The sequence below is a fragment of the Lepidochelys kempii genome, chromosome 10 (genome assembly GCF_965140285.1).
Source record: "Lepidochelys kempii isolate rLepKem1 chromosome 10, rLepKem1.hap1, whole genome shotgun sequence".
In the NCBI taxonomy this organism is placed as follows: Eukaryota; Metazoa; Chordata; order Testudines; family Cheloniidae; genus Lepidochelys; species Lepidochelys kempii.
In genome coordinates this window covers 8,342,065-8,355,023 of record NC_136389.1, presented here as the reverse complement: position 1 = coordinate 8,355,023, position 12,959 = coordinate 8,342,065, and the positions used below count along the sequence as shown (strand labels likewise).

The 12,959-nt window shown below is 50.2% G+C and overlaps 1 protein-coding gene across 7 annotated transcripts in view; it reads left to right on the top strand.

Annotated features, from left to right (window-relative positions):
* Positions 1 to 2,121: 2,121 nt before the first annotated feature.
* The window catches only part of MPRIP (myosin phosphatase Rho interacting protein), a 172,267-nt gene continuing 161,429 nt past the window's right edge, over positions 2,122 to 12,959 (top strand). For all 7 annotated transcript variants that reach the window (XM_073361865.1, XM_073361861.1, XM_073361864.1 and 4 more), the window contains exon 1: positions 2,122 to 3,199. In XM_073361865.1, the coding sequence (XP_073217966.1) occupies positions 3,080 to 3,199 (120 nt within the window). In that variant the 5' untranslated portion in view covers positions 2,122 to 3,079. The remainder of the gene's footprint in view (positions 3,200 to 12,959) is intronic.

Here is a 12,959-nt window from a genome sequence, read left to right as displayed (position 1 = left end):
TTCTAATTAATAAGCCAAATGGGTGTGCACATCGATGTACTGCAAACAGTCAGAACGCTATCAAGTTGGTAGAAACACCCTCACCTTTGTAAAGAACAGAATTCAAGATAGACTAAATGGCAGTGTAACAAAGCAAAGACTGAGGGAATGACTGGGGTGCATGAACATTATATTAATGTTTAGTATTGCAAAGTACAAGATAACATCTTGTGGACTGAATCTGTTGTGTTCACAAACATCTTCCTAATAATTATACCTAGCTATTATGTGGCACTTTTAATCAGGAGTGGGCAAAACACTTCACAGAGGAGGGCAGTAGCATTATCCCCATTTTACAAATGGGCAAACTGAGATGCAGAGAGAGAACGGCCCAGATCCTCAAAGGTATCAGGGCTCCTAACTTCCACTGATTTCAATGGTTTACTTGACAATGTGGGCCAAAGTGACTTGTTCAAGGTCACCTAGCAAGCCAGTAGCAGACTTGGGAACAGAACCGAGCTCTCCTAAGGTCCAGTCCAATACTCTATTCATTAGGCTATACCACCTTCCTAAGTAGGTGATTTTGTTATTTTGTACTGTGGTTCCTGTTGGTATATTCGCAAACACAGTCTTTTGGCTCCAGTATGAATCTGCGGCAGGAACCCGTAGATTTCATCTCTGTTTTTAAAAGCAGGGATATTCTGTCTCTGTCAGGCATGCCTGGGGGTTCTCTGGCTCACACGCGGCTCCTGACCGTCAGACTCACAGAACAATTTTATTTCTATATTATTATTGCTTAGCCCTGCATATTTTTTTCTCTTACCAAAACACGTTTTGACCTATACTGTACGATGCCATCTGGTAGCCGTTCTGCAGTGACCCAGTGCAGCTCATGGTGGACTCTGGAGTTTGTGCAGGGAAGTATCAAACAGAACACAAGGCCCTTTCCTGCATTCATTGCGCAGCCTCCTCTCCCCCTAACACCAGGGCTGGATCTGGCTGTAATTTTCTATGATGAAACCTGGATCCATTTCCTATTTTTGAAGTACAGGAACTATTAAAAAATGGCTCCCAGCTGTGATGTTATAGAGTGGACAATAAAAACAGTCCAAACAGTAATAAATGATGATACTTGAAATGTGAATACCACATTTCATTCCTAAGTGCTTTGCAGACAATCAGCCTGACCCTGCAACCTTCCCGCCTTTCCTCCCATGATTATTCTCATTGACTGGACCAGGAATTAGGGATGTAGGATTGGGCCCCAAAGACCACTGACATGCAGCCACCTCTGGGGTGGAGGGCAGGTCAGCAGCTAAGTAACAAATTTCACAAAACTCAGTGTGTGGGGAGGAGGGGTAATTTTGACCAAGGACCCCTGGGGCAAACCCATCATGTTAGTCTATAAAGATTCCCCGCAGCTGCTGGAGTTTTTGGCTTGGGGGTTTAAGCAGGTTGCAGCCAGGAACTAATAATGGTCATTATCCAGACATCCCATAAGGATGGGGGGCCAGGAGAGCTGTAACCGGCTGCAACTTCAACCTTTGCAAACAACGAATGATAATAATAAATCCCGCCCCTCTGCGAACGCACTTTGCAAGGAGGTGAGCGGCCTGTACCGGGGGAGGGAAGTGGGAAACACAACCCAGAGCAGGCACCCATTGCAAACCAATCCCGATCCAGCCAGCTCAGGAGAAACCCTCCAGCTCCTTCCGGGAAGGGGATGTGCCCACATGGAAACAGTTGCAATCAGACCGGCTGGAGGATGCGACTACAGGCATCTTCCCCCAGCAGAGTCCCGCAGCGCCAGCTGTCAGGGCTCCCCGTTGGCTGCACGCGTCCACCAAGCCTAGACGCCCTGCTCCCCACCCCCTTCCGCTCGCCCCACAAGTGCCCACCCTCTTTTTCCCTGCCTCTGATTGGCCAGAGGTTTCTTTTGTTAGCAGCTAAGAGAGCCTGCTATTGGCTAGGGAGCAATGTCCATCCGATCCTGGAGCAGCCCCCTCCCCTTTCCCCTCTTCCCAGCCCGGACCCTGGGAGCGCGAGGGGGTTTGGGGTGGGTGGGTTTTTGTGTGTGTGTGTGTGCGCGTGCAACCATTTGCCTCTTGCACTGGGCGCAGGGAGCGGCGGTGGGTGGGTGGGTGCGTGCAGGGGGGGCCCGGCTGCCTGGCCCCCAGCGAATGCAATAAACAATAATCATCATTAGAGGGGGGAGAAAGAGGCGTTTCCTTCGGAGCATGCATCCATGGGCGGACTGAGGCCGGGAGGAGGCGGCGGCGGCGTTGCAAGAAGACCCCTTGGCAGCAGATGGGATTTGTGCCTTATTTGAGGATCTCCTGGGCAGTCCCTCTCCCCACTTGTGCTGCTGTCGGGGGGAGGGGGGGGGAAGAGAGAGGAAGTTGCATTGATTATTTTTTGCTGCTGCTTCGCTTTCCCGGATTCCCACACACCGAGGCGGTTTTTAAATCTGGATGATTATGCATGGAAAATCGCCCCCTCCCTCTAAGGAGCCAACCCGTGCGGGCAGCCAGCTCCCCCTGAGCCTGCCTGCAATTGTGCCTTCACTTATGCGTGTGTGGGGGGAAGGGAACTGAGCTGTTTTTCTTGCTTTTGACCCCCCCCCCCCCGCCGCTCTTTGGAGGGGAATCAGTGATCATCTGGGATTTCCACCTCCAGCGAGTCAATCTTGCCCCGACTGCTGGATTTGCTCCCCTTGCATGGGGAGAAGCGGCGAGCTGGTGAAGAACTCTCGGGCTTGGTTTTTATTATTATTATTTTTTGAGGGGGGGGGGCAGTTGCTTTGCGCCCCAGCCCGGCTTGTGTGTACGCCTTCCACACCGTCCCTCCCCCGCTCCCTGCCTCTGGACATTGGGATGTGACCAGCTGAGGTCCAGGCGACGCTGACCCTTCGCTCCGGGGGCTCGTGATCCTGGAAGCGGGTTGAGAATATCGCCGCACAACTCGCCTTGGAGGGATTGTCAATTACCGCCCCTCCCCGCCGCCCACCCGCCCGTCGGAGACCAGAAGCCTGGGATCTAGTTTTGTTTCGCCACTAAACCAAAGTGGGGACAACTGCTTGGGGTTGCAGGGCCACAAAACCATGTCTGCTAAAGAGAACCCCTGCAGGAAATTTCAAGCCAACATTTTTAATAAAAGCAAATGTCAAAATTGCTTTAAACCTCGGGAATCCCATTTGCTCAATGATGAAGATTTAAACCAGGTGAGTCTCCTTCCGGTTTTATTCCACCCCCTCCCCCCTCTAAATTCGCCTTGGGTTTTCAAGTGAACTGTTTTCATAACTGCACTTGGGTCAACAATGTATCTTAAGTGGGCCAGTCCGGCTTTCACGTGGACTTCATCGGTGCCGCTTTAAATGAGAGGAAATGGGATTTTTAAAAATATTCCCCCACTTTCATGGCTACATTAGGTCCCGTTACACACACGCGATTATTTGTTTTGTGATTGCTTTAAACCGCTCTCGTTTTATTTAGACCCGAGTGGGAAATACTGAAAGGCGAGAACTTGGGATGGGAGGTGTGTGTGTGTTGGGAGAGAAGGATTTGAAGTTTTAAAAGGAAAAATTGAAGATCGCAGGGGAAAATCATTTGGATTTTAAAGCCTTTCTTGTAAAGTAGGGCATGGCTTTCTCTTTGCATAGCTGGAGGGGTTCCCTGAAAGGAAGGAATCTTAAAATGTAATACACAGAGGTTTCAAAGGCAAGTTCTACCAAATCAAAGTCACTCCAGGCGCCTGGGAGAGCTGCTTTCCTTCAGTAAAACCTTTGTAAACTGATGGGCGGGGTCCGTGCTGCACGCCTGTCTGCTCTGGAAGTTTTACATTTCAGTTTTCTAGGAGGTGTCTTTCCTTGCATGCCTTTCATCTGCATATTCCCGCACGATCGCTTGGAGTTAGTAGAAAACGCGTCTTAAAAGTATGCACCCAGCGCCGTTGATCCGCCCTGAATGGGGGGCGTGTGTGTGTTTTCGCGGGGCTGGGGGGTGGGGAGGAATAGGAGCGGTGATAATCTAGCAGCATTCTCCCATTTTCCCCTCCCACTGCACTAGTTCTGACATCTAGGCTTGCAATCCTATTATGGAAATGAGATCAGACATATTGCTGGCCGAGATAATGAAATCTGAAGGCTAATATGGAAAAAACGTAACTAGGAAAACGAGTGTGTGTCTATAGTGTGGGGGGGGTGTAATTGACAGACAGTGCTTGAGCAAAGGGAAATATCCTAAAGTTTGCCCCCCCCCCCGCTCTTCTCTGTTTCCACAGCTTAGCAATGTGATTCATGGGGATTTGTGACTCAGAAATGCCTGATGGCTTTGTTACTTTCGAGAAAACTGTATGTGTGTTGTCCAGCCCGGCCACTATCTACGTGGAGAGCTTGACTTTAACCCGCCTCACACAAGCCCTCTTTTGCTTTGTTGCTATTCAGTCTCCTCCACTCCCTCCCCCGCCTTGGGTGAATTTCAATGTCCATTGGAAGGTTGTCCAGGGGCCCTGCCTGCACCCTGGATTTGACTTTATTGTGGGTGTCCTGACTTTTGTGTGTGGAGTGGGATGTGGGATTCGGGGGTCCTTCTGGAAAAGTGGGTACAGTATGGATTGCCCAAATACTTTCAGGGGGTTTGGGAGGGGATGATTGCCCCCCCCCTTGTGGAGTAGGGTGACCAGATGTCCTGATTTTATAGGGACAGTCTCTATTTTTGGGTCTTTTTCTTATATAGGCTCCTATTACCCTGCCACCCCATCCCGATTTTTCGCATTTGCTGTCTGGTCACCCTGTGGAGTAAATTAGTTTATACTAAGTATAGCTATGAGATCTCATTCTCAGCAAGGGAGAAATAATTCCACTTTAAAGATAAGGGAAGGTGTGTGTGTACGAGATACACCCTTCTTTAAAGTATTTTACTTAATGATGGCCTCAGTTTCTGTGATCTTACATGTCCCCACCTCCACTCCCCCAAACTGAAGAATCTCATTCAGTGGATACATTAGCACAGACAGCTTGGTGTAGTGAAGGAAGGTTGCTGTAAGGAAGTTCCCTGTCCATGCATTCTGGCCATATGTTGGCTAGTTCTTAATGTTAAAGAGAAACTCATCTGACCAGGAGGCTTTGCTCTTGAAAAAACAGCTAAAGGCGTGTGTATGGGTAACATCAAGATGTAAACATGAATAGCTTTTTCATCTGGCCTCTGTGGTTAGGTTTTTTTGCAGTCCTGTTGGATGGTTGTTTGGGGTGTCCCAGAATCCTAAACAGTGGTTGGAATGAGACTTAATCATGCTTATGGTACTGCTGCCTTGGCAGGTCCCATTTACACTGCAGAATGGAACCCATGCTTTCCCCATATTGTACAGGGACAAAGCTGTTGCCATCATACCAATGGGCCTATAGATAGCCAGGCTAGAAAAGTCCTTTTGAGTCATCCAATCTGACCTTTTGCTGCTTGGCTTGAGGGGAAGATGAGGATACTTGGCACTGAAATGCTCACGTTTCCGATTTTATATAAAACTGTATGCGCTCGACTGTATCCATCTCCTCCATCCTCTGCATGTCATGTGTCATCTGAGATTGTAAGCTCTTTGGGACGGGGCCTGTCTCCTCCTATGTATTTGGCTAGCACTTGGCACAGTGTGGCCCATATCCTGCTCAGTTGGATCAGGAGTTGATACTTCTCAGTATCATAGTTAAATCAAACAAACATCCAAACTAACACACTCAGAGTCCTTTACTCATAATCGTACTTAACACTTCCAGGTTCAAAGCCTGGCGCAAATGCTAAACCGTTAATCCTTGGAGTTCTACTCTCAGGTTCACGAGTTGTTTTTCTGTGTGACTCTGTGTTAGATGAGAGTGAGCTGTTACAATTGACGGTGGCTTCACTTCTTGTCGTGCTCATTGAATGCACAGGATCTCCGCACAGTCTCTCCTAGATCTGTATCGACGTATGCAATGGACTCCTTGTTAGTTTGCAGTCGTTGTGGATGAGGTGGCTTTCCTATCTCAAGGGCTCTTTTAGACACTAGTCCAGCAAAGCACTTAAGCAGGTGCCTAACTTTTAAGCCTGTGAGCCGCCAGGCTGACTTCATTGGCTGCTCCCCCCTCGAATAAAACCTGGTAGTTTGAGTCTGTAAAGTGTCAAAGCTCCCACGCCAGGTCATGTCAAAGGGCTTAGATACAAGCTGTTCTCCCGCTTTCCCTGGCACATGTGGTGTAGTTGGGGGGGAAGCAAGAGGCGGGTGGATTTACTGAGGTCACTGTTTGGGCTGTAGCCTGTCTAGACATTGATGGTTCCTTCTGTGTCATTGCCCGTTAATGGCGTGCCTCAGAATGGAGGAAAGCCGAGTTCCGCTTCTTCTCCTCATGTGCTGCTAACGGTGCTGGTGTCTTCTCTGCTGCGGTGGTGTGACTCGGGAGTGATGCCGTCGGGGCCAGTGGTGTTACTCCATATTTCCATCAGTGTAACTGAGAGCAGAATCTGACCCGTTTGATTTAAAGATACAAGTGAGTAGTTGCCCCTGACAGAGATGTCACATGGCAACTGCTGTCCATCCAGAAGAGAGCATCTGCGGTATTTTAGGACCGGAAGAAGTTCACAGGGGGCTGGCCCACAAAGCTACTTAAATAGTCCATTGTGCCAACTTCCTTTGCAGTTGGCAGTAGGTGCCCCATTCTAGGCAGCAGAGAGGCCAAGGGTTGAATGGGTTGGGAAGTCCCTTGCTCTGGGTGCAAAGGTCTTTTCAGGACAGGATATTGCTGGTGTTCTGTGTTTATATAGAGGACATCAGCTTTTCAGAACTGCCATTCTTTCTGCCACATGAAGTTAAAACCATCCTTATCACTTAAAATATTAATGGGACGGTGTCAGGACAGATTTACCCTTCAGATCAGGTTTTGTAGACAAGCTTTTTAAAACTCTAGGCCAGGAAAGATAAATGTTCCCATGATAATTAAAATTAATTCTAACAACTCTTTGCAAGGAGAAAACATTCCTCTGCTCTAGTAGAAATCCAGATTTTGCAACATGGCACAAGAAATGATCCGTTTACTGGTCCCATCCTGCGAAGCTTTATTCACATTGCCCTTAGTTGCACGAAGAGATCTGTTGCAGTCTAGGACTGGGCTGTATCTTAAGTGCATATCCTTTGGTCTCTAGGAAGAAGGAAACCTGCTCCTGAAAATGAAATTAACTAGAAACTGACTTGGTTTTATTTGAATCTCTGTGTTCCTCTGGGCATTATTGCCTTCATCTTAATGTTTTGGATGATAGTAGACATGTGGGTTTGCCATCTGTGTGCCCCTCTGCCCATTTACTCTCCACGAACTGCCTCCGCTCAGATGATTTTTGGAATGTTGGGAAGGGGTGCAAATCTTGTTCACGCGCAGTCTTTCATTGTGCTTTTGCCCAGGTTGTTTCTATCTGTTAACCCTGTGACTCCTTAGACTGTTGGTAACTTTCTTACCTCCCTCGCGCTTGCAAAGAAGAATGTTCAAAGTGGGGGGTACCTTTATCTCTTGGCTTTAATAATAAAAAATAACATCAGTAAATGGGGTTGTGGTCTGGCAAGTTTATAAGGGTAGCCAGTGTTGGGGCAGGAAAATGGAGAAGCTGAGACCTTGAGGTGGTGCTGGTGACTTTGGGCGTACAGTGAGTGGGGAGATACAAGGGAAATTTAGGGTGGGATTTGGCTTAACTTTGCTTCCATTGAAGTCACTGGGAGTTTTTCCAGTAGTTTCAGCAGGAGTACAGAATCAGGCCATGGCTGAGCATGACTGACTATTTGAAGACTTTTTCACACCATAAAGGGCTCAATTTTGCTTTAGTGAAAGCGCAGCTTAAGGAACTTGTCAGGGATCTCCTAGGAGATTTACGTGCCGAGCCCCACTCAACGGAAAAAACACTTGTAATCTGGTTTGGTAGAAAGTGGCCCTGTGTGCTTGTTCTCAGGGAGGATGGGTGAATAAACCCAATTTGGAGATCTGCATGCACTGGGCATTGCTGTAATGCATAACAGCATGGGCTGTAAGTCGGATGAGACCCTAGTCTTGTTGCTCCAGACTGGCTTGGCCAGTCTTCCTCTGAGACCAGAGTTTTTTGTCTCTAACAGTCAATGTGCAAGAAGCTGTTTTCGCTGCTCAGCTCTGGGTAGTTTTCTTCTGGCCACCAGTGGCTGTTTGTTGGGAATCCTCTGCATGGGAAACCATGGCCAGGACTTGAGGATACAGACTAGTGGCAAAATGAGACTGTTCACAAAAGTAATGAAAACAGAAAGGAGAGCCTTCTATGCTGTTTATACTGCACTGATCTAACCATCTGGCACTGGATCAAGGCAGCCTTCTTGCTCACTGGATGCTAGGTAGCGCGTTGTGTCCTTCTTCCTTTACCCTGCGTTTCCACGTGCTGGATCCCAGAGGAGCAGTGAGGCTGACTGATAGGTGCACCATTATCTAGTTTCCTCTCTGTTTTCCCTTTTTTTTTTCTTCTTGGGAAGATCTAATCTTTCCTGAAAAGCTGTAGCCCTGGAAAACAGCTCCTGCTCACTTGCTCACATTCCTGACTCCCTGACTAGCTGCATCATGCTGCAAAAATCCAGCTGTAATTGACTAATTATTAGGACCAAACAGGGGAAGAGTCTCTGAAAATGTCAAACCCGCCTCCATCAGCTGCTGCAGTGGGAAGGAACTGAGGTCTGTCTGTAGGATTCTCTTTTGGGGGCTAGAGGGAGTGGTACAATGGAGCTAGCTCTGCTTGATTGGGGGCAGGGGGAGAGGCGTTTAGGGAAAAAGACGTAATTTCTTTCCTTTTAACTTTTTTAAAGACTTTCCTTCTACCATCCTTGCCCCACAGACACAAAGCAAAAAGTCCCAGAAATGCATGCTCCACGTCAACATGCCAAACAAAATCATGCACGATTATAAGCTAGTTGCCTAGCAAAGAAGGATGGAGGGCTCCGTGGGCATTGCTCCGTGGAGCGTGGGGAAGGCCTGTTGCAGAAATACAGATGACTGGCAGAGTCAAAGTTAGGAATAAAATGCTTTGTTGGTTGCAGTCTGCATTTCCCCTGCTGTTGGGTCCAGGGACAAGGTCAGGATTCATTCTTCAGTTGTTCTTCTGCCTGAAGTATGTCCTACCTTCTTGTCCCGCTTGAGTTCTCTGGAGAGTGAAATTCTCTTCTCACCCCATGACCAAACGTAGTGTGGGCTGCAGCCCTGCACGCTTCCCCTGAATCCTGCAGTGTTTCACCCGCTTAGCTGCAACAGAAAGGTCCGTGTGTTTTGTCTGTCCTGTGAGACTGCTTAGATGCACAACCGTCCATTTGCATGTACAGTTGCCAGATGAGTGTGTGCAAAGTAGCTGAATGGTTTCTTTGTACAAACCCCTGCTTTTGGAAAATCCGCCTCCTTGCATTCATGAACTGGTTAGCTGCCTTCCTTGGACATGTGCATGTCTGTCATTGCACCATAGCTGTTGTCTGACCTCCAGAGAGGTGATCCTCCTCTCTCAGCAGGGCCCTGGTGAAATCTGTTGGATGCTCAGGGGAGTTTGTGGACGCTCCATCTCTTGGGACATTTGGAACAAGAGTGGCCAGAGCCCTGCAGTGCGCTATAGGGCAAAGCCCGGACTTGATGTGGACTAGACGATCTAACAAACCTTTTCTGCCCATTTCCTCTGGACTGACAGGCTGAGGGAGGTGAGTAGAAGGGGCTGTTAAAGGCCACTGGTGCCCTCTCCTCTGTTGCTGTTGTCAACCAGGTAAAACAGGCCTTTAGATGGAAGCATCGAGGGGCTGTTTCAGCTCTCATTGCTGCTGGAAGGGATGGAGGGGGAGTGGTTAATTCTCAACCGTGGCACTCCGAAAGGCTCACGAAGGTGAGTACAGGTGGGAATCGGGGCAGGTGCCCAGGGGTGGAGTGTTGGGCTGTGTCAGGGCAGCTTTGGGCCGAGGACAGATTTAATCTAGCCCCTTCTTGCTCCTGGGAGCTATGAACCGCTCCTGTCTCCCTGGGTGACTGCACAGAAAGAAACCAGTTTTGGAGAGGAAGCCCTTTTGTTCAGGGGTCACGGTAGCAGTGGGTCAGTGCCACCGATACCCACAGCAGAAAGGTGCTATGAGAACTTCATGTCATGTCACCTCTGCCGCTGGCTCTCAATCCTGACCTGCACCCGCGGAGCTACCTGCCGTTCCTGTCCTAGGAGCCCCACACGCCTGGTCAGAGCTACCTGGTTGGTCTACTCTTGGTCTCTCCTGTGGTGATGGCTTTTTGTGCTGTGGGGCCGCATTTGCTGCTAAGTTGAGATTCACCAAACTTGCAGTGTAGGCTGCTTGTGAATCCTGGTCTCCGCAGGAAAGCAAAGCTGGGGTGTGGGCAAGAGGCGAGCAGCCGCCCGAGTTACTTCAAGTGGGGGAAGATACGAGCTTATTGATGCTAGGAGGGGGTCAGCACATAACTTTGCTTTGGGCTGTTCCTGGCCTTGAGGGAGGCTGCACTGATGCCAGGCAGGCCAAGTTCATGGCATTGATAGCACTAAGCACCCAAAATGCTGCTGGATGTCAGGACAATGCATATTTGGGGTGGAAACTAAGTCTGACTGGATCCTATTAGACCCCCAAAGCATTAGGACTCTGTGTGGGGTGGCTTATGGCTTCAGCTTTTATTCAGTGTGTCCATTATCGGCAGCAGCCAGTGGCTCTCCCAGCGACGTTTCCAAGGCCTGTGTTGGGTGATGTATAAGGATCTCTTCCTGCTCAGGTTGCTAGTGATGCTCCATATTAGCGCTTCCTAGGCAGAGCGGCTGCATGCTGGGGAATCTGATGGCACCCTTCAGACTTGGCTCTGCACTTCCCACCATCCCTCTCTGCCCTGGCATTTGGTGGGTGTCCAGTTAGCCCCAACAAAGGCAGCTGCTGCCAGGCAAAAGGAGTAAGTTGTAGGGGTGGGTTTGCCTAGAACCTTCTCCGGGATGAGTCCTGAATGTGGAAATACAGGCCTTTCTCTGCCCCAAACTCTCCTGATCCTGCTGTCTGCATTTCCAGAGGGAAATAATTCCAAATCCCTGTCCCCCCAAGGGTCGCCCTGGGTTCCATCTTCTGTGAGGTTTCTTGGCTACTCCCAGGCTAGAGATGGAGTCAAGGCTTCCATCCCCTGGGAGGGGGAGAGCCCGGCCGTTGGGACCTGGAGCTTGTGCTGCGAGCGGTTGCAGGGTAGAATCTAATAGCCTGGCTCCCACAGAAAGGTGCAGGGCGCGGGGTGGGGTAAGAAGCTATTGGTATGTGACTTGGCTCCTCTTGCAGCCCGTTGAGCTGGCATCCAGAGGGCAGCCCAGAGCACGTCTGTTCCAGTCCATGCTCCCAAGAGGGCTGGGTACCTGCTGCCCTGTTGGCTCAAGCCATGTCACTGAGTGACTCTGAGGCTCCCTGGCTCAAGGACAGGCAGGAGCACATCAAACAGAGAGCAGGTGTCTGGTGCTGAAACTGCTGGGGTGGAGGGATTAGCCTACAGGACCCTGCTCGCTCCCGAGGGACCTTGACCCATTCAGACTGGCAGGGCCCGAAAGAGCTGGGGAAGCTTGGGGTGGGTGCTGTATGGGGAGGAGGAACCTGTCCAATCTCTCCCCGGCCCCCAGTGAGGGGAGGTGGCAGGCGGCATGGTAGCTCCCAATAATGAACATCCCGGAGCTGAGGCCAGCCTGGAGAGCCTTCTCTCATCCCTAAAAGACCCTGCTGATGCCTGGGTTCACCCCTCTCACTCTGTGGGAAGATTTGCCCACTGGTGTCTAAGCAGCAGGATGGAAGCCCTGGTCCCGTCCTGCCCTGCAGTACACGTGCTGTGCGGGAGGGGTGGAGTGCATGAGTCGGTCTGAATGGGGAGCCTGTGTACTGAAACCAGCCCTGAGGAGCCCACCTCTAGGAGGTGACCCGTGGCTTCAAAGGATCCCCGGGTGGTTTCCCGCACCGTCGTGTTCCCCCATCTACAGGCCCCTTGGGAGGGTGACTTACAGTAGCATTTGGTGCATGTGCACATAGGGGTGTGTGTAGGCAGGCAGCACAGAATGTGCAGCAATAATGTGTGGCAAGCCAAGGATGGGAAGGGCCAAGCACCAGGTAAAGGGGGTCAGTATAGTTAACCTGCATTTGATGGCGGGGGCTATTGAGACACAAGGCGCTGAAATGGCTTGGGCTGGGGCTGGAACCTCTGGTGCACAATGTCCAATGCCAGCTAGAATCCCAGAGGCAGGAGGTGGAGAATTTGCCCCCTACCCGGGACATGCGTCATGCTCTCTTACTGGATTCTGCAGGACCTTCAAGAGAGATGGGCTCTAAGCCAGCGGAGATGTCCGAGTGGCTGATTCAGGGCCCTCCTTTCTGATAGGAGGATGCGTGACATGAAGAACATTAAGTAACAATTGGTGTGTTCTTGCGAAGAGTTTGCAGAGAACCCTCTGTGCGCAGAAGGCCTGGGAGTGAAGTACAGCCTGTCTCTGCTCCATTGTCCCTTGGAGTGAGGGCTGCCCCAATCCTGACCGGCCAGCATCGCACCCAGGTTCTGTTGGGCTCGTGTGCATCCAAGAGCTGAAAATGTGGGCTCAGATCTGCCTTGTTTTGGGGTCATAATCACAGAATTCCGTGTGGCTTTCACTAGAGCCTGTGCCCAAACTGCCCGGGAGGTGGGGCGGTTTCAGATCTGCCTCTCTTGTAGTGGCTTGGGGCACCTGGAACCAAAAACTGCCCAAAGAGTACAGTGTGGATGGTGGCTTGGACCCTGACAACCTGATGCCATTCCTGGCTCTGCCATGGCCTAACCAGGTGACTGTGGGTAACTGCTTTGGCTCTGTCTGCCTCCATTTCTCCAGCTAAAATGGCGTTCTCACCAATCCATGAGGAAGTGCCGGAGACGCGAGTGAAGAGTGCTAGGTTCCACTATCATTTTATTGTCTGTCTTAAAGGCCCCTGGGCCTTGATGATCCTGCTCT